At 36.5% G+C, this 24,009-nt stretch overlaps 1 protein-coding gene across 1 annotated transcript in view; it reads left to right on the forward strand.

Moving 5' to 3' along the window:
• The window catches only part of LOC138707855 (uncharacterized), a 153,200-nt gene that overhangs the window by 54,158 nt on the left and 75,033 nt on the right, over positions 1 to 24,009 (forward strand). The window contains exons 4-5 of the mRNA XM_069837840.1: positions 446 to 606; positions 21,388 to 21,544. Coding sequence (XP_069693941.1) covers positions 446 to 606; positions 21,388 to 21,544 — 318 coding nt within the window. The remainder of the gene's footprint in view (positions 1 to 445; positions 607 to 21,387; positions 21,545 to 24,009) is intronic.

The following is a 24,009-nucleotide window of genomic DNA, read 5'->3' on the forward strand; positions in this document are numbered from 1 at the left end:
TACTGTCTGACAACCATGCAGAATCTACTGACGGAGAAGTTCTTCATTATTCACAGGAGTCGAATACAACAATGACTTTAAGTGTCCCCATGGATAGAAGTGCAATAAGTTGAGATCTGGTCAGCGTGGAGGCCAAGCATGTTCAAATCCTGATGAGACGACGAGCTGCGGCCTGTGTTCAGAGAGGAGGTCGAAATTTTGACGGTTCATTTGAGGAAATGTGAACAGAATTTATCATAATAATGCCAGGAAACAAACTTACTGGCGTACACTATGATCATACTTGCAAGCCCTACTCAGAAATCAAGCATTTCCGTACCCGTGTTGACATAATCATAGTGTTAATTATGGTAACGAATACGACATATTGTGACTAATTATATAGCACCAATAAAATCAATAAGGAATAAACTGAATAATCAGAATAAAATAACTTTTCTTTTAGTGCCTTTTCTTAGTACTGTCCTGCAACGGATGTCACATTGTGACTATAGAGGGAATTGGCAACAAGAAGAGAGGATATCATTCTATTCAGACTCGGCTTGCCCAATTTAATGGCACGCAGTGTGGGTATTGCTCACCAGGAATGGTTATGAACATGTACAGGTGCGTACTCTAGATAAGTATTCATAGGCTAAATCCAAACTGTTGGTTTGGATTGGATTGCAAAAGGTGAAGTGAAATATTCCACTTACGTTTAGCACACACATATCCAGCAATTTTGCTACACAATTTGCAGCTTCTCTTGTAGCTGAGCGGTCTAAGGCGTCATGCCTTCGACTGGCGATACGGAGTGAGAGCTGTTCGAGTCCTCAATGGGGAAGAAATTCTCGCATGAAATTTTGGCCAGTGCATGGGACTGGTGACCACCGAGCAACGTGATGAATTTGGGAGCTAGATTGAGTAACGAAATCCGTTTTCTAAGGAACTATAAGGGCTGAGGAATCATCGTTCTGACTACACGTTATCCCGTACTAATTGGATGATCGTTCACCTCTGCTGAGGTATGTGGGTGTGAGGCCAGCAGTCGACTGGTCGGCCTTGGCCTTCCATGGGCTGTCGCTGTAGCTATTCGGCGACTTACATCTCTGAAGCCTGGGAAAGCTTCAGGATGCCCGAATTTGAGTGTTGCTGATGGCATCATATGAAAAATTTCCCTGCACAGACCTACTTAATTTTCCTAGAGCAGGACAGTGACACAGAACATATTCTCATGTTTCGATTTCTAACTTACACCTGCAAAGTTTAGAATTGTCTGCTAAACCCATTCTATGCAAGTGCTTCTTTAAAGGTCCTCTCTGATAAAAATCAATGAGGGATTTAATTAAAAGATCACACGAGGACAAGGTCTCTGAAAAAATTCCGAGTTTGATATCAATTGCCGTTTTCGAGTTACATAGGGTAAAGTTGCCATCAATGGACCACATAACTTCTTTATGGAATTTAAGAAAAACTATTTAGTCAAATATTATTATTTTAAAGTTCACGAATTCCTGGTATGAAGGACTATCAACTATATAACAATCAATATCGGAATACAACTTCGAAAAGAAAAATGAACAGTTTTAATTTTTTTTTCATGGAGACCTAGCTTCACCAATGGACCAGTTGGATTCTATGAATGAATCATCGGGTTTCATGAAAACATTTCTTCCTAAACACACTCTGACTGACGTATGTAACAAAATATTTGACATTTGGTTTATTTTAAATGATACAGATGGTTAGATAAACAAATACAGTCATACCCAATGCAAATGAATTTTTAAAAAGTTGAAAGATGAATAAACCTGCATGTGTACAGAAATATGGGTTATAAAATTATTGGTTACATATCTCACAGTGGTAAACAACATGTTGTCACTGTAACTTTAATCATGTAGCAGGCAGTAAATAAATTCTATTTTTATCTTTATGTCTTGGACAGTTTTTCTAAATGCAATTGAAACAAAAATATTTTTTACAATATTTTCACGTTTGTACAGTTCTTTAAATTCAATTCAAACAAAAATATTTTTTTCACATTCTTTTTCGCTCCTGCACAGTTTTCATGTACCCACTGCCTGCATGTCATGCACTGGATCATGTCCTCCAGTGACCGACTTTGACACATTTCAAAGTACCAGTTACTATTGGTACTCCGACGAACTTTCTTATCTTCACTTGAAGGATATGTTAATTTTTTTCTTTTCAAACCTGTTGATGATTTGCTTAACTACTGCTTGTACGGGGAACTTGTCAGGACGAGAGCTTTCTGTGTGTCTTTCTTTCCTCTTGTGCTTGCAACAGTAGTAGCTGCTTTTGGCAAAGGAGATAATTCAGCGAGAGGAACGACCAAATTATAATTAGGCCTAGGTCTACTTGCTGTAGGACTACAAGAGTCAGTGAAATTGTTGTCCTTCCCTGGATCTTCGTTTACTTTTGTCTGCGTTGCTGCTCTTCCAGCTGATTCATTCCCTGTCGATTCTGCTCCTGGCACTTTCTCACACATCGGATAGATTGCTGCTGTATTTGTTGATGCTGCTGCTCCTACAGTCGATGTCTTCTGTGTCGATGTCGTTGCTTCTACTGCTGGAATTTTCTCTCTGATTGAACTGGTCGCTACTGTGGTTCTTGATGCTGTTGTTTTCGTTCTTGTTGATGATGTATATTTTGCTACTGGCACTTCCTCGGCGACTGGACTGGATTGTAGTATAGTTGAAGTAGAAAAATGATGATCTTTGAAGACATTTCTGTCTACTGGCCACACTCCAGCATGGGAAAAACCATTAATTGCTGTCCCAACAGTAGCTACTCTCCCATATGCCATCCCAAATAATTCAGCCACCTGAAATTGGGTTACCGTTGGTCCTGGATGTACCCTCAACCATTTCTCCATTTCATCAATGTAATAGCAGCTTAATGGCTTGAAGAAATAGACGTCTAAGGGTTGGAGTCTGTGTTGTATGGCCTGTAAGGAAAAGTAGTACAACCCCACACTGTCGAGCAAGATCCAATGCTTCAGAATTTTTAGTGTGTGTTGTATGACCATCCAAGAGAAGTAGTACCTTATGGTCATTCGATGGTTTTACAGTGTCTATAAAATGATGCAAATATTTTACAAACAACTCTTTGTTTATGTAGCTACTATCTGGCTTGAATGCAAACACTGTTCCCGGTAGTGCTCCATCCATTAGTTCATCCTTAGCTCGGGTACGCTTGAATATCAGCATCGGTGGAATATATTGGCCAGCAGCACTGGCATAACAGACAGCAGTAGTAGTCATACCTCTCTCTCCGCTTGCAATGGATCCGACTTGTTTTCCTTTCTTGGCTATTACTTTTCTGGTCCTCTTCTGCACCGTGGAAAGGCCCGTTTCTTCCACATTAAAAATCCTTGTGGCGTCCAATTTATTCTGTTCAACGACTTTTGTTAAAATGTCAAAAAAATTCGCCAACTCTTTCTCTGTTGAAACCACTTGCACGAGCAATGGAAGTAGCTTCTGGTTGTCTTAGAGAAAGATTTGTACGTCTTTTCATGAAAGTATAATACCACTTTTTGCCCATGATTTTTTTCTGTCGGTTGAATCTGTGTGGTATGTTATTTTTTTCGGCAACTGCGAACGCTAGTTTGCTCAAGTCCTTCGGAGTGATGCCGAACATACATTCTTCTAACTGAAGTATATGTGGCACATTTCCTCCTTCACGGCGGGTGGCAAATCACTGACGCTTCCCGTTATTTCTTTTTACTTTCTAGCGCGAACCAATTTCTTCCATCCAAATGGCGTTTCAGAGTAGTTTTGGAGTCTGAATATTGTTTGGCTGCAGCATTTAAGCCCAAATCATCGTTCCTGACGGCAGCAAGAGCTCGTTCCATATTTTATTCTTACCATTGCCCATATTTAATCCATTTGAACATCTTGAATTCTGCAATGTAATAATAATAATAATAATAATAATAATAATAATAATGATAATAATAATAATAATAATAATAATAATAATAATAATAATAATAACATATTTAACTCGTTTGGGATGAATGAGGTGCAGCACCTACAATGAAGGTCAAGGAGCAGGCTGAACAGACCTGTCGCACCGTCCCAGGAACGGATAAAATGAAATAATTAATGAAATTCATGATGCAATAATGGAGAAAACGGTGGACGAAATTTTTGACTGGGGAAAATGTGAGAACCTCGCAAGAAACCTGGCCCTGACTAGGATTCATGCACCACGAGTGATCGAGACGCGAGCTCGGAACCTCAGCGATGAAAGTTGGGCGTTCTAACCACTCGGCCATTGAGCGGACCACAACAAAATATATTTATGTTTAATTATTAGTTAATAAGCTATATAAGTCGAGATAAAGCTCAAATGTACATGTTGTTCATTTATATTAAGGCGTGTCCATAGATGGACCAGTGGTCCATTCATGGAATCACTTAGCAGTCCAATGGTGGAAACAGTGCACGTTTTTACTCTCCGCTTGTGTATGGCAAAGCTGAAAATTCAACAACGTAGGCCTATCTAAATATATCAATGCAAAGCAGATAAATCACACTTAAATTGATGTAAATTGAGCGCTATAAAAACGTGTATCTTCTTGTCGTATGAACTTTACAATTATGCTCGACAGAATATCACAATGTTGAAATAACTTTACGAACACAGCACATGCGTCTGAAATCTTCCAGAACCTCGTAACTAATATGGCAGCTTCTTTGTACACGGAAGTACTACATAAACTCACCAGATCGCAGCAATTATCAGAGAGATAAAAAGTTACAGAAGTGGTCTAACCGTGGCGCTGCTGGTCCAATGATGGCAACCTTACCCTATACGTGCAAAACGTCTTTGTATATGTGTGGTTTATCCAGCGCAACTGGGATTGGTGACGTCACGTCCATCAAGCAGCCTAATTGCTGTTTACAATAGTAAGAGAAACACGTCTCAACAATCAATATGGTATTTTGTTGCGTTTTCGGTTGTAACAGTCACAGTGAGAGAAATACTAGGACGCGAAAAGAGAGAGAAAGAGACCAGGGCAGAAAAAGAAGAGAGACCAGGATACGAGAGACAGAAACAAAAATCAGGACAGAGAGAGGGATAGAAAGACCAGGACACCAGAGACAGAGACAAAAACCAGGTCACGGGAAAGAGAAAGACCAGGATACGAGAGAGAGAGAGAGAGAGAGAGAGACAAAAATCCGGACGGAGAGAGGGAGAGAAAGACCAGGACACGAAAGAAAGAGAGAAAGACAGGGACACGAAAAAGAGGAAGAACAGGACACGAGAGAGAGACAAAAACAGGACGGAGAGAAGAAAAAAAGACCAGGATACGAGAGACAGAGAAAAAGATCAGGACACTAGAGACAGAGATAAAGATCAGGACACGGGAAAGAAAAAGACCAGGACACGAGAGAGAGAGAGAGAGAGAATGACCAGGGCACGACAGTCACAGGAAGACCGGGAATCGACAGTGCGATAGAAAGACCAGAACAAGACAGAGAGAAAGAAAGACCAATACACTAGACAGAGAGTGAGAGAAAGAAAGAATATGACATGAAATTGAGATAGAGATAAATACCAAGACACGTCGGAGAGAGAGAGAAAGGAAGACACGGCAGAGAGTGAGAGAAAGACTAAAACACGACAGGGAGAGAAAGACCAGGACATGACAAGGAAGACAGAAGGAGAAAGACCAAGACACGACTGAGAGAGAAAGATCAGAACATGACAAGAAACACAGAAATATAAAGACCAAGCGAAGTGTGAGAGAAAGACCAGGACAAGGAAGACAGAAGGAGAAAGACCAAGACACGACTGAGAGAGAAAGATGAGAACATGACAAGAAAGATAGAGATAGAAAGACCAAGACACGACTGAGAGAGAAAGACCTGGACATGACAAGAAAGACAGAAGTAAAGAGACCAAGACACGACTGAGAGAGAAAGATCAGGACATGGCAAGAAAGGCAGAAGGAGAAAGACCAAGACACGACTGAGAGATAAAATGAGAACATGACAAGAAAGACAGAAGTAAAGAGATCAAGACACGACTGAGAGAGAAAGACCAGGACATGGCAAGGAAGACAGAAGGAGAAAGACCAAGAGACGACTGAGAGAGAAAGACCAGAACATGGCAAGAAAGACAGAAAGAGAAAGACCGAGACACGACTGAGAGATAAAATGAGAACATGACAAGAAAGACCAAAACACGACTGAGAGAGAAGGACCAGAACATGACAAGAAAGGCAGAAGTAAAGAGACCAAGACACGACTGAGAGAGAAAGACCTGGACATGACAAGAAAGACAGAAGTAAAGAGACCAAGACGCGACTGAGAGAGAAAGATCAGAACATGGCAAGAAAGGCAGAAGGAGAAAGACCAAGACACAACTGAGAGAGAAGGACCAGAACATGACAAGAATGGCAGAAGTAAAGAGACCAAGACACGACTGAGAGAGAAAGACCTGGACATGACAAGAAAGACAGAAAGAGAAAGACCATACACGACTGAGAAAGACAGAAGGAGAAAGACTAAGACACGACTGAGAGAGAAAGACCAGAACATGACAAGAAAGACAGAAGGAGAAAGACTAAGACACGACTGAGAGAGAAAGACCAGAACATGTCAAGAAAGACAGAAGGGGAAAGACCAAGACACGACTGAGAGAGAAAGACCAGAACATGACAAGAAAGACAGAAAGAGAAAGACCATACACGACTGAGAGAGAAAGGCAGAAGGAGAAAGACTAAGACGCGACTGAGAGAGAGAGAGAGAGATCAGAACTTGACAAGAAAGGCAGAAGGAGAATGACCAAGACACGAGTGAGACAGAAAGACCAGAACATGGCAAGAAAGACAGAAAGAGAAAGACCAAGACAAGACTGAGAGATAAAATGAGAACATGACAAGAAAGACAGACGGAGAAAGACCAAGACACGACTGAGAGAGAAAGACCTGGACATGACAAGCACAACGTCAACAACATCCATGCCAGATAGTTTTTTTGTTTCTCCTAAAAATTTATGTTTTTGGACTATGGTTGTTTTTCCAAAAAAACCCTTCAATTCCTACTTTGCACTGTATTTTACAGCTTTTACTTTAGCCTCATTTATAGTTTTTGACTTACACCACATCTGCTTTCAGCGGTTCATTTTTCCTTATTTATACTTTTTTAACACTAGTACTGTCTTTCTATTCACAATATTCCGATGTTTGGGTTCGAACTGGCAGGGTTTAATTTTACGTCAGCGTCAGCAGTGCAACTTGTAACTCGACTCCCAGTAATCGCAGAAACGCGCGGTTTTTCATTGCTGATAGCAGACAGAATAATTTAATCTTGTATGATAATCCCAACATGTGACTTCTGGTCGGAGGGGGCCTTTAAGTTAGAGTGACCTAATAAAATTCCTACAGATCTCCTATTATATCTCTGCCGGTGAGTGACTGATAAATTTCAAATTGCTTATCTTGGCCGCGGGCATCACAGTATGAAAAGCATTGCAAACTTCTATTATCTCTCTGCCTCCTCACCGCAAATTGTGACGTTGTACAGAGGCAGAGATATAATAGCAGATTTGTACATTTAGTTTATTATTTACAGGCCTTTACGCTATGAAGTCTGTCTTTGGTGAAGGTGCTGAGGTAACTTTGTAACGAAAAATATTTTGGAACACTCATAAATATATTTTTATTTTTGATGCTTGATCACGAATAGTAGATAAACTTCTTGTAAGTAATGCTGGAGTTATATAACATTGTGTTTATTGTTATCAGAGATATAGGAATTGTAAATTCTGGCTTCCACACTGATGCAGTTTAGCAGTCTCATTTGCATGTTCATTAACTTGTTTACTCTCATGGTTTTATTCCAAGTAAGTGTGAGAGGATATTATCTTCAGCTACCTCTTCGACAGGTTTTTAAGACTGTTGTAAGGTAGGCTGTACCCAATATGGCCTACTTAAGTATGATTTTTATGTGAGTGATAGTAATTTGTGGGTGTTGGTTACAATCTAAAGTAAATCAAATTAGAAATGTAATATTATGATTTGGAGCAAATGAAATGATTAGGCAAGCCATAATAAGAAGTTTACAAAAAGGTTAGTTTTGGGCGTGTTTGGTATAGTATGTACCTACCCAATATGGCCTACTCCTTCTTTTGATAACACATTTAAAATGCTGGAAACTAATTAAATCTGACTTACAATGTGCATCACGTTTTGGTACCTATTTATTAACACACATTAATTCAACTGACATTATTTTTGACAAATGTACTAATTTTAAGGAATTTAGTTGACACAGATACACTGTAATGTGATGAAGTCATAGAATTATCTCAAAATTGTTTCGTAGAACTTACTACACAAATGAAGAGTCCACTGCAAGAATGATGGATGTCACTTTCTTGTCGAAAATGAACCAAGACTGTCAATGCATAGCTTAAGACATATAGAAGGTGCATAGGGAGTTATATGGCATTAACACTGATAGTCATTGTCCAGTAATGATCGGAAAATCACAGTTAAGCTTTGAGCGCTCAGCATTTCAAACTTTCAATTGCTTCTCCTGCAAAATGTATTTCAAATGACATCCATCATTCTTGCAGTGAACTCTTCAAATGTAATGTTTCCTGACATGTTAATTGTTACATTTGTATTACACTCAATTGACAGAAAAAGGTTTAATTGTATTTATCACTTTTCCCGCAGCTTGGGCATATAAAACGGCCCTGGTCCTCATTCGTTAATCCAGGGGTTCCCAACCGGTGTGTCGCGCAGCTCAATGGGGTGTGTCGCGGAATTTTGGACCTGAAAAAGTCTCTTTACAACGCATTTCTTATTTACAACGAAGTCTATGATACAGTACATTTTATTTTGAGACAGACTTTACCAATGAAACGTGAATACCCGCAACAATGCTCAGTTTAATTTTTCTGAATGACCATAATTGCAATGAAAGTGAACACCTATAACAATATTGTGTAATTCGTTTACTCTTCCCACTTAGTAAAAAACAGAGATTAGTATCGTCAGAACATATTTGTCAGTTTCAACAACTTACGTGTGAGCGGGTGATAGTGCGGCTATTTCATCAAAAATGCTTTATTTAGATTTCATCATGGACAAATTTTTAATTCGGAAAAGACAATCTGAATCAAGTTCTGGGTTAGATGACAGCAGTGTTAATTCAAATAATGTGAGCGAAAATTCCCTTCACGGTTCATAAAAACGTACTCGTTTCATAAATATAGTGATGAATAATTGCGATATGGTTTTACGTGACGTGGAGACTAATATAAACAAAATTCCGAGTGTTTTATACACGAAAATGTTTTGTAAAATCAGTCGATGGTGCCGAATAAACTAAACATTTATTTAGAACTGCCGTTTTCAAATTCATACATGTGTCAATCAGCATTTTTCTATCATGAAAATAGTGAAATCTAAAGATCATCTTGAAGATGATTTACATGTTGGCCTGTCAATCATAAGGGCACATATAGAGAAACTCTGTGCAACCCACCAGGCGCAGACTTCACATTAATTTTTAACCCATATCTGCCTATGTTGCGTTTTCGCAACATTCAGCATTAATTATTGTTCTGCAAAAATGCAAAGAAATGAATTACAAAATTAACTTTTTTCATGATTGTGTATACTAGAAGAATCAAAGGAGCCTGCAGCACAATAATTAACTTTCATTTCAGTTTCATGTGGCAGTGCGAGAGACGTGAATTTTCACGTCAGAGTATTGGCATACCCGCACACACCATGTCGAAGAAAATGTATTATTCTGTTTTTACTCTATATCATATATATGTAAATATTTGCTTACAACGTACTAAAGGAATTGTATTTGCAATATATTGCAGACTTGTATGCCAGCCTTCCTCAATATTGCGTCCCCACCCTGCTAAATTGTAATGTTGCGTTTTCGCAACACTAAGCACATACAATATCATTTCTATGTTATCTTGAAAATTGAATACGAAGCAAATTGTAGACTGCATTCAGGTACTACAGAAGATATTGATGTGTATATAGGTCCTTCGGACGTACTTTTTTATTTTAGTAGGTTATTTTACGACGCTTTATCAACATCTTAGGTTATTTAGCGTCTGAATGAGATGAAGGTGATGTTGCTGGTGAAATGAGTCCGAGGTCTAACACCGAAAATTACCCAGCACTTACTCATATTGGGTTGAGGGAAAACCCCGAAAAACCCCAACCAGGTAACTTGCTCCGACTGAAAATCGAACCGGTCCACCTGGTTTCGCGGCCAGACGCGCTGTTACTTCACAGGTGTGGACTCCGAATGTCCATAATGATACAGATGAAGATAGTGCGGATGAAAGTATAGGAGGAACATTCAGCAACTTGAATTCACATCAACTTTGTGCTGATGGAGAATTAGTGTTTCAGTCTCAACATGAGGAGGTATTGAGAATTTCTGATACCGGTCAACTTCCAACAGCATGCAATGTGCATTCAGATCAAACTGTAATGACTACTGAGACACAGAATGTAAGTGGAATTAGTCAACGTGGTGAGAAATAGATGTTCACGTTGAGGGGATGATTCCTTATTTTGTGCGTCATAGCCTAAAGCAGTACATTAGGATAAAACCAATACAATTTGGCTATAAAGTCTGGTGTATAAATTTCAAACTTCGTTATTTCGTTGATTTTGACATTTGCCAGGGTGCTAAAGGTCAACAGACTAATTACAAATCAGAGTATGGCATTGGAGGTGGAGTATTACTGCAGTTTGTGGACACTCTGTATAAAGACAATGAAAAGAACATACTTCCCAATCACATTCTTGCAGACAATTATTCTACATCTTTGAAGATGTTATGTTATGTTATGGTTTATTTAACGACGCTCGCAACTGCAGAGGTTATATCAGCGTCGCCGGATGTGCCGGAATTTTGTACCGCAGGAGTTCTTTTACATGCCAGTAAATCTACTGACATGAGCCTGTCGCATTTAAGCACACTTAAATGCCATCGACCTGGCCCGGGATCGAACCCGCAAACTTGGGCATAGAAGGCCAGCGCTATACCAACTCGCCAACCAGGTCGACATCTTTGAAGACAGTGAATGCATTTACAGATATGGGAGTGGACGTAATAGGTACCATAAGGGGAAATAGAATTGACTACTGAGACATATCCGCTTAGTCATGTCACTGACTTGAAGAAAAAATACACAGGCTCATATGACGTATGTACAGATTTGAGTATGCCCTTGGTAATTTGTTGATGGAATGACAATGTTACCATGGTGTGTAATTGTGAAGGCATAGAACCACTTGCATATGCATCTCGCTACTCTGCTTCTCAAAACAAGACAGTGCAGATTTCACAACACTTTTAGGTAAAAACTTACAAATCAAATATGGGTGGCACGGATACAATGGATCAGAACGTATCCAGCTATAGAACCAGCATCCATTCAAAGAAATGGTGGTGGCCTACTTTCATCTGGATTCTGAATGTATCTCTGCAGAAAGCTTGGGACCTTCACAGAAGATCCACTAGTGCCACTGGCTCTGATACACTAGACCTATTGGAATTCCGAAGGAACCTATCTATTGAAATACTGGAGAGATTCGGTCAACCAAGATGTAAAATTGGTCTGGTGAAGACACCTATGACCAGCAGGGTTTCCTTGGGCTCTCGATTAGATAATGTGAGTCACTACATTTCATACAGAATAGGAGGACAAAGTGCGTTATGTGCAAATCTACGACAATGAAGAAATGCGCAAAATGTGAAGTTGTCCGCCATGAAAAATGCTTTCTTGCTTTTCATGTAAAATGAACTGTTATAAAATAGTGACTGGATTCTGAAATATATATTCGTGATTTTTGTACTAGAGTGTAGTCTCACTTTTGGCACTGTTTCTACATCTTTTACAGAATTTGAATATTATGTTGGAGTTAAATCTTAAAATAACCTTGATTGACAATTACTTGAGAAGTTTAATTTATAAAATTATAGATTTAAGTCATACATGTTACATTTTATGTCATTTCAATACGTTCTGCGACCTGCTGTAATTTAAAGCAATATTGGTATCGTATGTGCTTAGTGTTGCGTTTTCGCAACAGGCCTGTACACAGTAACAAAGGACACAAATAAAATTTCATTGATAGAAGGTTACTCCTTGGATATATATAAACTATAATTAGTAATATTATGAAAATATTCAACAAAAAAACTTATGGGTATAAATGGGATAGGCGAGTTTTCAGAAACGATAACACAAATCTTTTATCGGACATCCAGTATAGACAGGTTGGAATTTTTGACACACAGGTATTGTACCTTTGTTTTTTTCTAATGCCACTCAAATTCCTCTTCTTTTTTTGTAGAATTTTCGATTGAGTGTTAATATCGACCTACCTACAATACTGGATGTTCGACACTATATAGAGGTTATCAGTGCTTTCTTTTCTGGAGGATCGCGCTGGAACGGCTTAGACTTTGAAAGCCTTAGTTGGACGAAAAGGAGGTTAAAAACGATAAAATTCCCGTGCAATGAACAGTAATCATCTCCTCGTTCGCTATAAAATATTCTACACTAAGTTCCACCACCTTTTTCTCTAGAAGAAAGCACTGGTTGTTAATAATAATAATAACAATAATAATAATAATAATAATAATAATAATAATAATAATAATATTATTATTATTATTATTATTATTATTATTATTATTATTATTTATGAAACTATAATTCACAAACATATTTTCTTTCTTTGTAAAAAAGAAATTAAATTCTGCACAACACGGATTTACTAAATCCAAATCTACTACAACTAACTTAGTCTCTTATTTGAATCAAAGTGTACCAGTTGTTGAATTCCAGGGCCAAACAGATGCAATATATTTTGATTTCAGTAAGGCGTTTGATGTAGTTCCACATTCTATTCTATTGTCTAAATTAGATAATATAGGACTATCGGTAAGCTAAGTAAGCTGGTTTGAAAATTATTTACACGATAGACAATCAAATGTACGAATTTCGAATATTCTCTCTGATCCATTTAATATTATTTGTGGTATGCCCCAGGGCTCAACTTTAGGATCTCTTCTATTTTTAATCTTCATTGACGACATTTGCAAAAGAATAAGTTCTGACAATCTATTATTCGCTGACGATCTTAAAATTTTTCGAAAAATCAACAGTGTTGCTGACTGTTAATTTCTTCAGGATGACATTAATTCAATTACCAATTGGTCAGTTGATAACGGGATGATGATTAATGAATACAAAACTTACGCAATATCTTTTTCAAAGAAAACCTCTACACTAAAATATAACTATCATAAAAAATGTATTAATTAACAGAAAAGATTGTATTAGAGACCTCGTGTATTAATTGACAATAAATTATATTTTCACAACCACACTGATTATATTTATAACCATGCAATAAGTATGTTAGGAATAATTCGGTCATTTACTTATTATTTTTCAACATCTGACTCTCTTTTAATACTATACTATACATTAATGGGATCGAAACTCGAATATGCATCTGTAGTTTGGAACTCTAATACTAGTACTGATTCGGCAAAACTGGAAAATATTCAAAGGAAATTTATTTCATTATGTTTCTACAGATTTCTGCCTAATAACTCTGGATATAACTATGATAAAACATGCCAGCACTTTAAATGTCGAAGCCTGTATGCTAGACGTCATGATCTCGATTACCCATTCTTACGTAAGGTCCTTAAAGGTGACATTAATTGTCAATCTTTCTTAAACAGTGTCAGTCTTCGTATTCCTATGAAGGACATGAGACATCACAAACTCTTCTACAGGGTGTTTACGAGGTGATGCTACAAACTTTCAGGGATGATGGCGAAGGGCACATGTATCAATTTGAGGTAAGGAACCCTGGTCCGGAAATGAACGAGTCGAAAGTTAAAGCAAAAATAGTTGTGTGGAAATGAAATAATTTTATTCCTCTGTACACCTTATTTATGTGCATCTCACACATACTGTATTCATCTGACGTTATTTACGTTGTCTACTTACAGTATTCCATTCAATGCGCTGTCTGAGGGATGGAGACAGGAAACTATACTAGAGCAATGCAGATAGCGTAATGTGTAATGGACATGGTCGGTCCTGATATGTACTTCTGTAGACAGCAGTGTATGTGTACAAGTTGCAGTGTCCAGTCGATCAGTCCTAGTGAAATGGAGGAGTACACCAGAGCGGAATAAGCAGACCTGATTTTCGAATACGGATGAGCCAACGGGAACAGTAGACAAGCTCACAGATTGTATCGGAACAAGTACCCACGAAGGAGACATCCGGCCCATACCATCTTTCCACGACTGTTCCAGAGATTAAGGAAAGGAGGGCACGTGGTGCCAAATTACAATTCCATTTCCACACAACTATATTTGGTTATAACTTTCATTCCGGACCATGGTTCCTTATCTCAAATTGATACATGTGCCTTTCGGCATCATCTCTGAAAGTTTGTAACACCTCCTCGAAACACTCTGTATATTAGAAATTCTAAATCTTCCTCGCCGGTCTCCAGATAATTAAAAATGCTAACTTACAAGTAGGCGATTTCGATCTATTCAATGTATAGAAGTATTAGAATATGGCAATGTCTTTGCTAATATTATTTGCATAATCCTGATACAGAAATTGGTAATACTTTTGTAAGGATCAACTCCTTTCCCTAAAATTTTATAGTATTAATTCTTGTAAATTAATCATTGTAATCTATGTTCTTCATTTTGTTGTCATATCAATTATTTAATTTGTACCATAGTTGTTCATTTTAATGTATTAAATCACTGTGCTGTAATTTTATTGGTCAATGGCTGTTGTTCTGCAAATAAATAAATAAATAAATAAATAAATAAATAAATAAATAAATAAATAAATAAATAAATAAATAAATGAGTAAATAAATAAATAAATAAATAAATAAGTAAATAAGTGAGTGAGTAAGTGAGTGAGTAAGTGAGTGAGCAAGTAAGTGAGTAAGTGAGTAAGTAAGTGAGTGAGTAAGTAAATAAGTGAGTAAGTAAATACGTAAGTAAATGAGTAAATAAATAAGTGAGTAAATAAATAAATAAATAAATAAATAAATAAATAAATAAATACATGAATAAATAAATAAATAAATAATTGTTTTATTATTAATAATAATAAAAACAAATAAATGTGTCGCGATATCGTGGGCGTTCTGTAAAGTGTGTCGCCAGTCAAAAAAGGTTGAGAACCACTGAGATTAATCCCACACATTCCTCATGGATGTAATGACCACACACAAAACACATGCATATAATTATCTTTCACTGCATCTTCTTTGCACACATTATAAAACCAAGATTCATCATTGTTCGCCTGTCTGGCTTTTTTGCTGGTGTCTTGGACGGGGTTCGCTGTATTTTGGAATTGTTGTTTTATCTTTCTTCGAAATTAATGATTTCTTCAAACTACCTTTATTGCTCATAGCTGGTTTTCTCTTGGATGCTTTAACATTTTTTTCTTTGCTGATGGAAGTAGTTCAGCAATTGTTCTCATATCAGCAGCTCCGTCGTTATCTGAATCAATAATGCCCTTTTCGACCGCGTCATCCTCCCCCACTGGCAATATACGCACTCCTTTCAGATTCCTATTTGGCATACCTGAAGGTCCAGTCTGTGAAGATAGTGTAACCTGATTTTTGCACAGTTGATGTTGAGAGAGTTTCTGAAGCTTGAGGATTTGGTAAGTCACAAGCTGTACTAGGCGCAAATGCAACTTCAGGAATCGCATTAAGATCATATGGATGCAAACCATTAGACTTAAACCCAGATTTGATGTTTGAAGTGGTCATGGATTTTCCCAAAACTTTGGCAAAGATTTTTTCAAAGCGTTGCTTCTTGATCCATTGGTGTTCGAATGAACGAATACTGTCTTATCGAGCTCATGAGCTGTGTTGGAAGGTAGACAGTATAAAACTGTCGTAGTTATCTGCAGTTTCCACAATTTCATAATCCAAGTGGCTTTTGGTACCATAAAAAATATTGAGTTCACAGATGAACAGCAATATTGTTCTACTTTCACTAAAGTACCAATGGATTTGTTACAAATATTTTGTTTGAGGACTGTAATTGAACTTTGCATTATTCCCACTACTTCCGCTTGTGAGACTGTAGCGAATTTACTTATTGGAATAGTCAGATATAGTTTTGTCATTGAAGGAGACCTGATACTTATTCCAGGCCTTGTTATTGATCTATCAATGTATATTTACGAGTAATATAACATTATATTCACTTCACCATTTGCATACAGTGCATTAAAAGTATATCAGTATATACAAGGAGGGTCAAAAGTCGCTTTCACCAATATTCATTCTTAGGTTTCATACTTGTACACATATTACAGATGTCATAACTTGAATAAATGAATAGCTGGTGTAATAAGTAATGAGTTGACAACAATGTTTGTACGTCAACTGTTTTTCCAATTTCAAAGACATGTTGGGTCCGATAAGTATAATTAATAGAATTTTTTATATATATCAATCATGGGGAAAAATTGGTCCGAAGGGCCACTGCACTTAAAGCCACCTTACCTCACTCCACCGACCCTCTCCTCCGCCTGGTGCTTCTCTAGACATGCTTCATTCAGTGGCGGGTATGGCTTCGATCTCGGGACGTCAGTTTCAGGAAGAGTGGCAGAAAGAATTTTTTATTACTTACAAAAAGAAGAAAGTCTGTTGCTTAATATGCGGGATTAAAATTGCGCATATAAAACGCTTCAATATTAAACGCCACTTTAATCGGAAGCATAAAGCGGACTTCGGTGATCTTACGAGTATTTATTTAAATTTAATAGCTATTTTCGTAATATTTGTGAAAAGATACAAAACAAGATATGTTTATGGTATTTTCAGGATTTAGATAATTGTTATTTTATTAAGTATCTGGAACTGAACTTATTTAAAACTTTGAGTGCATATTAGGCCTACTTGATGCGTTCTCTTTCCAAGAAAGATTTTCAGAAGTAACTGCAATGGACATGGAGATGTGTCTGTTCAATAATCCATTTGTATTTGATGTTACCTAAGCATCAGAGCCATTATAGAGATGCAAAAGAGCACGCCACTAAATTGTTTAGGAAAAAATGGATTACCTACCAGAGGAGCAATTCCCTAATCTGCGCACATTTGCAATGCGTATGGTATCTATGTTTGGCTCAACTTACTGTTGTGAGCTGTTTTTCTTTTCAAAATGAATATGACCAAAAGTATCTCCAGGTCTAGGATCACAGACATGCATTTAGTTTCAGTATTACGGTTGAGTTGTTCTATTTTAGAGCCAAATATCTCCTTTTTAGTTAATAACAAGAAATTTCGAGGGCAATCAACAACAAAAAATGAAAAGCAGCAGTATAGGCCTACAGTAGTATTTCGTTTCATTCATATCTTATATATTTTGTTTAATATGTTTTAAAGTTAAATGACAATGGAGCTTAGTTTTTCTTTCTTTAGTATTTATAAAAAGAAACAATTGATTTTGTTGATCGTTATATTGTGTTTAATATGTTTTCAAGTTAAATGACAATGGAGCTTAGTTACTTTATTGGTTTTAAAAAGAAACAATTTATTATGTTGAGCATTGTATCTTTTAAAATACTGTGCAGTTAAATGACAATGGAGCTTTGCTTTTTTCTTTATTGTTTTTAAAAAAGGAATACTTTATTATGTCGACCACAAGGCAGTTCAAGAATTTCTTGTGCACATGATAAAGGAATAGTTATACAATTGAAAAATATATAATTTGCCTAATCACAGTAGGTGGCCGTCATAATTATTATATGACACGTGTACTTCCTATAAAAAAAATACTGTAAAGATTTTGAAACAAGAAATAAGAGCGGAGAAATTACTGATGTGCAAGGTGTGTCGAACCTACCACTGCACTTGACTTAGCAAAATAACTGCTTTACCCCTCGCCTGTCAATCAAACGAATGTGGGGTGAGTAGGAACGTTCCCTCCCTACTTTGCTTATAGTCCCCATAGCTGATATATATATATATATTGGTTTATTACCGTCGTAGTTACTTATCAAGAACAATCATTCAAGTCATTAAATTATGACATGAGGTAGTACACAGTGAAAGACAAATGTTTTCGCCATGGAGTATGGCAACCTCAGGTCTCATGGCGACGGAAACACAAGATGAACACTTATATCTTTGGTATGTGTACAATCATTGGAGTATATGTCTGGACAAACGAAGTTAAAATAATAACCAATACAAACATACTCATATATGGTAATGAACGCATGCGTGACAACAAAATCTAAAATAACAAAGTACACAGCAGTAAAAATGGTGAACAATGTGCTGGTGGTTCTTGATGATCCACTACGCCTGGTATTTGGTTTTCTTTAACGTCAACGCCTTCTGTAAAGCTCAGTCATGTTGCTGCGAGATTGCGGCTAGGTCAACACTCCTCACAAGTAATTTCGTGTAAGTATTAAAATTTACCATCTCATATTCAACATTCACTTTTTAACTTTCAATTTTTTAAGTTATATTTTCCCATATTATGATTACAGGACTTGAATTCATACACCGCTTATTACAAAGCAAAAAGAGCGGAGTTGTACATCACAGCATGTTCCACTACATTGTAATCCATGACCACACACATTTGAAGACTGCCAAATTATTTTGTCTTATTGAACATTTTAACCACCAGCACATTGTTCATCATTTTTACCGCTGTGTACTTGGTTATTTTAGATTTTGTTGTCACGCATGCGTTCATAACCATATATGTTTGTATTGGTTGCCATTTTAACTCTGTTTTTCCAGACATATACTCCAATGATTGTATACATACCATAGATATAAGTGTTCGTCTTGTGTTTCCGTCGTCATGAGACCTGAGGATGCCATACTCCATGGCGAAAACGTTCGTCTTTCATTCTGTACTACCTCATGTCACAATTTAATGACTTGAATGATTGTTCTTGATAAGTAACTTTGATGGTAATAAACCATATATTTAAAATTTATATTCCGATGTCATGTCTTGTTATCCTTGTTGTTTTGTTTTATTGTGTTGGGTTGCGTCTCTATGCAATTACTGCCAGTTTCTTGCAATGAATCACAAATTAACCACAGAAAAACGTGTTTTTTGTGCTACAACGTTGGTGGAAGCACAGTAAGAACACAGCATTGGTGATGAAAAATGATGTTTTTACTAAAAAATCGCAGGATCTATATCAGTTGCAACAGATGATCGAACAGTCATTCGTGAAAATCGATGAAAATCGTGAGTTATATTCTGCCATCTGTAAATCAGTGTCTAAATGTTGTGAATTGTGTATCGAGAAACAGGGCCTCCAAAGGAATGTGTAGTCAAATGTAAATTGAATGTAATGAAATGTAAGGAAGTGTTTGGGGAAAGCGACTTTTAACCCACTCTGTAGATATGCAGCCATTCCTTAAATCTAAAGATTAAATATTATGCTGCTGTATTTTATTTATTTGGAGTGTTGATGTGTGTATTTACTATTACTCACTCACTCACTCACTCACTCACTCACTCACTCACTCACTCACTCACTCACTCACTTTCAGTCATTCATTTCATCTGGTAGAGATAAGGTCATGAGGCCTTATGTATGTATATGTATATCCTGAAAGTTCCTACGCAAGCCGGACCTTGGTAGTAATGTTCTGTCGGCTTGACAACCGTAGTGCGGAGCGCCTGTCCCGAGATTTTTTAGTAGGTTATTTTACGACGCTTTATCAACATCTTTGGTCTGTCCCGAGAAAGTCTTCATAGGAACTCTCTGTGTATATATTAGTGTTGTGAGATTTAATCGATTAATCGATCAATTTCTGTTGTAAGATTAACCGATCAAAATATTTAATCGAATAATTGAATCGATTAAAATTAATAGGTTATACTTGTTATTGATTATTATTTTGTAATGCAAACTCAGACTAAAAATTCCGACAATGTTCGTCTCTCAGAAATTTCTTACTTCAAAGCACAGTAGAACCGTTATTTTGTAACTGCAAAGTAGGTAGCATAGGGCAAATCTTTGCACAAAGTCTTTAGAAAGAGATGGAGATATGAGGACAGTGACCTGGTCTAGCCCTATTGAAAGTTGAAATACAATGAGAAACATTTATTAATTTTATGATTTTCCAAGAAAACTTCCACCTTGTTGTCAGCTCGTCTTCCTAGCATATGAAATACATACTTTCTGGAATTAGTCCCCTCACCCCTTAGCCATGGCTACACTGTGTGAAAGTGAGAGAGTAACTATCTTCTTCTCTTTTTTTTAATTTTTTAACCCGATTACAATAGGGGCCAGTATGCTATTTGACCATTACACTGTTGTTTCTTTACTGTGTTTGTAGATGAAATGTGTCTGTTTAGTTTGCTAAAGAAAAATCAGATTTCTATGGTCTGTGAAAAGTGAAATCTCCGTTATGTCATATGAGAATTTAAGAGGAAAATTCGATGAAAAGTTTGGATTTAAATTGAACGATCGTGGAGAAATGCTTGACAGAATAAAAGTTGTTTCGTGTATAGTGATGCAGGAAACATTGTTAGTAAACTTAGAGCGGCACTTAATTCGGAGCATGTGAATGCACTCACATGTTTAAAATCATGGCTGAAGCAGTATTAACTAGGTGAGCCTTTATACTTTTTTATTTGTGTTTGTCTCAAAAATCCCCGGAGAGATTGACACAATAATTTGTAAGCCTACATAATAAATATGATAGTAAATAACTAAAATGAAGAGTCCAGGGGAAAAAGGGGGGATGTCCACTTTTAAACAATTCTCAGGAAACCAATTTTAAAATGTGAAACTCTATCATTCCGAATATAATACTGAGAATTTAACCAGCAGTTTTTCTGTAACTAAGAACTTTCTTCCCCTTTTCTAAGTGTAGAATGAATTCACTTCATATGAAGTATAGAAGGGAATGGAAATCTGAATTTTGCCTGAAAGTGGACTTCCCCCCTCTTTTCCCCTGTTTTGTAATATAACGACACAGTGTAAACAAATATGCACTATTTTATACTTATGCATATCACTGAATACAAATTAAATTTAACAATAATTGTATATTACAGTAGACTATATTATTTTTTTTTCAAATCGATCAAATCGTTAATCGATTAAATATTTTGATAGATCGGCAGCACTAGTACATATGAATATGAGTTCACCATGACACGTAATTGCTACATAATATCCACCTAGAAATAATTTACTAATAATTCATATTTATAAGAAAATAATTTCAATTAAATTTTATATTTCACTTCATTTATTTAATTTACTATGAAGGAAAATAATAAACCACTAACTTCTTTTTAGCTTGATGCAAGACGAATCTGTTACCATGGAAGAAGTAGAAAATTCCTTTGGTGGCAACATGTGCCGATGCACTGGATACCGCCCAATTCTAGATGCCTTCAAATCAATGTGTGAAGATGCATCGCTGGAAATTAAGAGAAAGGTTTACGATATTGAGGTTAGTCTTAACATTGCGTTTAGTTACAATTCTTTTAGGGCCTGGATTTGTAGGTTTTAACCTATTCTTTTCCTTACTTCGTAATTAGAAAATTGCAAAGTACTTTTCCGTTTCATACCCACGGGATTCAAATATATGAATCCCATAGTTCTTAAAACAGTTAAAAATAGTTAAGAGGCAAAGAGAGGCTAAATTATTGTACTTTTCAGAAAGAGAGAAAAAAACAGAGTTTGCATTACAAAATAACTTTATCCATTCTAATATATAGCTAAACAATGCCACACAGCGAAAACTGTAAGAAAGAATTTGAACGGGAGATCAATTCAATAGTGGTACAAAATGAAAGTAACACTTCAAAATCGCTCCTTTATAACGTAAAATATTGAATTAAAGCAGGAACTGAAGACGGCATATTATTTATTTACCACTTTAAAGGTATTTTCTCAATTAGTTTAATTGATTTTGTTGATATAACATTTCTCATTGATTTTAGTAAAATTCTTTCACATACATAATTGCTACAATACTTGTAGCTATATACTTGTTCCGAACAATTAATTAAATTAGTCCATTCTCAAAGCAAATATTCTTTCCTCCAGCGGTCTAAATTTGCACTTCGATGAGGAAACAGTTTGCGAAATTTCATTGTTGCTGAGATCCAACAGATTCCAGCTCAAACTTTTAAATGTACGAAGAGTAGTGCGGTTAAAGTTTAGTATAGAGAGGAAGTTTTCAGAGCTAGTCCAAGATTTTGTTGCTGCAATATGCCTAAAGTGAAAGCCACAAAAAGCAATTTACTTCGACAGTGGATTGTTAATGATACTAATTTTTCAACAGATGGTAAGGTCATATTGAATTGTGACAAAAAATCACATTTTGAGCAACAGAAGGAGTCTACCACCCATGAAACAATGTAACGAAACATAATAAAAATATTAATTCGGCCGTTAAATTCATCTATGACTAGTTGTACGGTGGATATTTTCAATACGAGGTTGTGTGACGCACTTGTATGAGCCAATGTCATGGAATGTGTTGAAGAACACGGCTTTCCGCAGTTTCCTTGAAGATTTTACTGGTCGTAAATTTCCAGATGAGTCTACTTTACGTAAGAACTATTTGAAGCCCCTCTATGAGAAAACATTGGATACCATAAGAGCCGACATAGGTGACAATTATTTTGATCTTAGTGTTGATGAGACCACTGATAGCTGCAGCTGTTGCATTGCCAATGTTGTCATCGGGAAGCTGGATCCAACAAAACTGGGAAAACCGCATCTTGTACTTTGTAAAGAACCAGATAAAACAAATCATAGCACTGTTAGAGAAGCTCTACGTGAATTGTGGTCTGGAGAGAATCGATATGAAAAGTTTCTCCTCCTGCTTAGTTATAGTGCCGCCTATATTATTAAAGTTGGAGAGGTTCTGACATGTTTCTATGTAAATATCATCTATGTAACGTGCCTAGTCCATGGCTTACATCGGATGGCGGAAGAAGTCAGAAATAATTTCGCAGGGGTAAATGCTATTGTTTCTTCTGTCAAGTTTTTTTAATCACCTACTGACATTCAGACATTCAAAGAAATGCTACCAGAAGTAAATCTACCGTCAGAACCAACAATAACTCGCTGAAGAACTTGGTTGTCAGCCGCACTCTACTACGCCGATCACCATGAGGAAGTAAAAAGAGTCATAGATAAATACGACAACAGCAACGCTGCTTGCATCTCTTCAGGATAGAAAAAAACATCGCTTCTTTTTCGCTCATCAAACCCACTTTGCTGACTTTGCTGCTACCATTGAACATCTGGAGGATGCATCTCTTCCACTAAATGAAGCAATGAACATAAATGAAGCAGTTTCAGATAAAGAAAACATCAGAAGTAGTAGACGATATGCTCTCTTCAAAGCTCCCTAAAGTCTTTGAACAGAATCCTGGATACGCGAAGATGAAAGACGTAACTGCAGCTCTTCAAGAAGAAGAAATAACTTTGAGATTACCATGGGGACCGAAGTACGTACCAATGACTTCATATTGTGTGGAGCAAACCTTTTCTCACTACAGAAATGTGTTGAGGGAGAATAAAAAATGTTTCACACCAGATAATTTGTAATTGTACAAGGTTGCTCATTGCAACAGTTCATTTTTTTAAGTGAGCATTTTGTTTTGATTGCAATTTTTTAACTAATATAGGAACTGAATAGAAACTTTGATTTTATAGTGTGTGCTTTGTTGAAGAATGCTTTTTGTTCTTGCTCTAAATTCAGTAAACAGTTATCGTTAATCACATAAAAAATGGTTTGCAGTTCAAATTCATTTATTACTCATTTTAATGCAAACATTAACGAAGAATAATCCGGAAAAAAAAAATAAACGTGTTACACACTCCTGTTTGGATAATTATTTAATAGCAGTTGAGTTTACTTTTTTGGAATCATACATAATATTAACACTACGTAAGTAA

This window comes from Periplaneta americana, chromosome 10 (genome assembly GCF_040183065.1).
Source record: "Periplaneta americana isolate PAMFEO1 chromosome 10, P.americana_PAMFEO1_priV1, whole genome shotgun sequence".
Classification (NCBI taxonomy): domain Eukaryota; kingdom Metazoa; phylum Arthropoda; class Insecta; order Blattodea; family Blattidae; genus Periplaneta; species Periplaneta americana.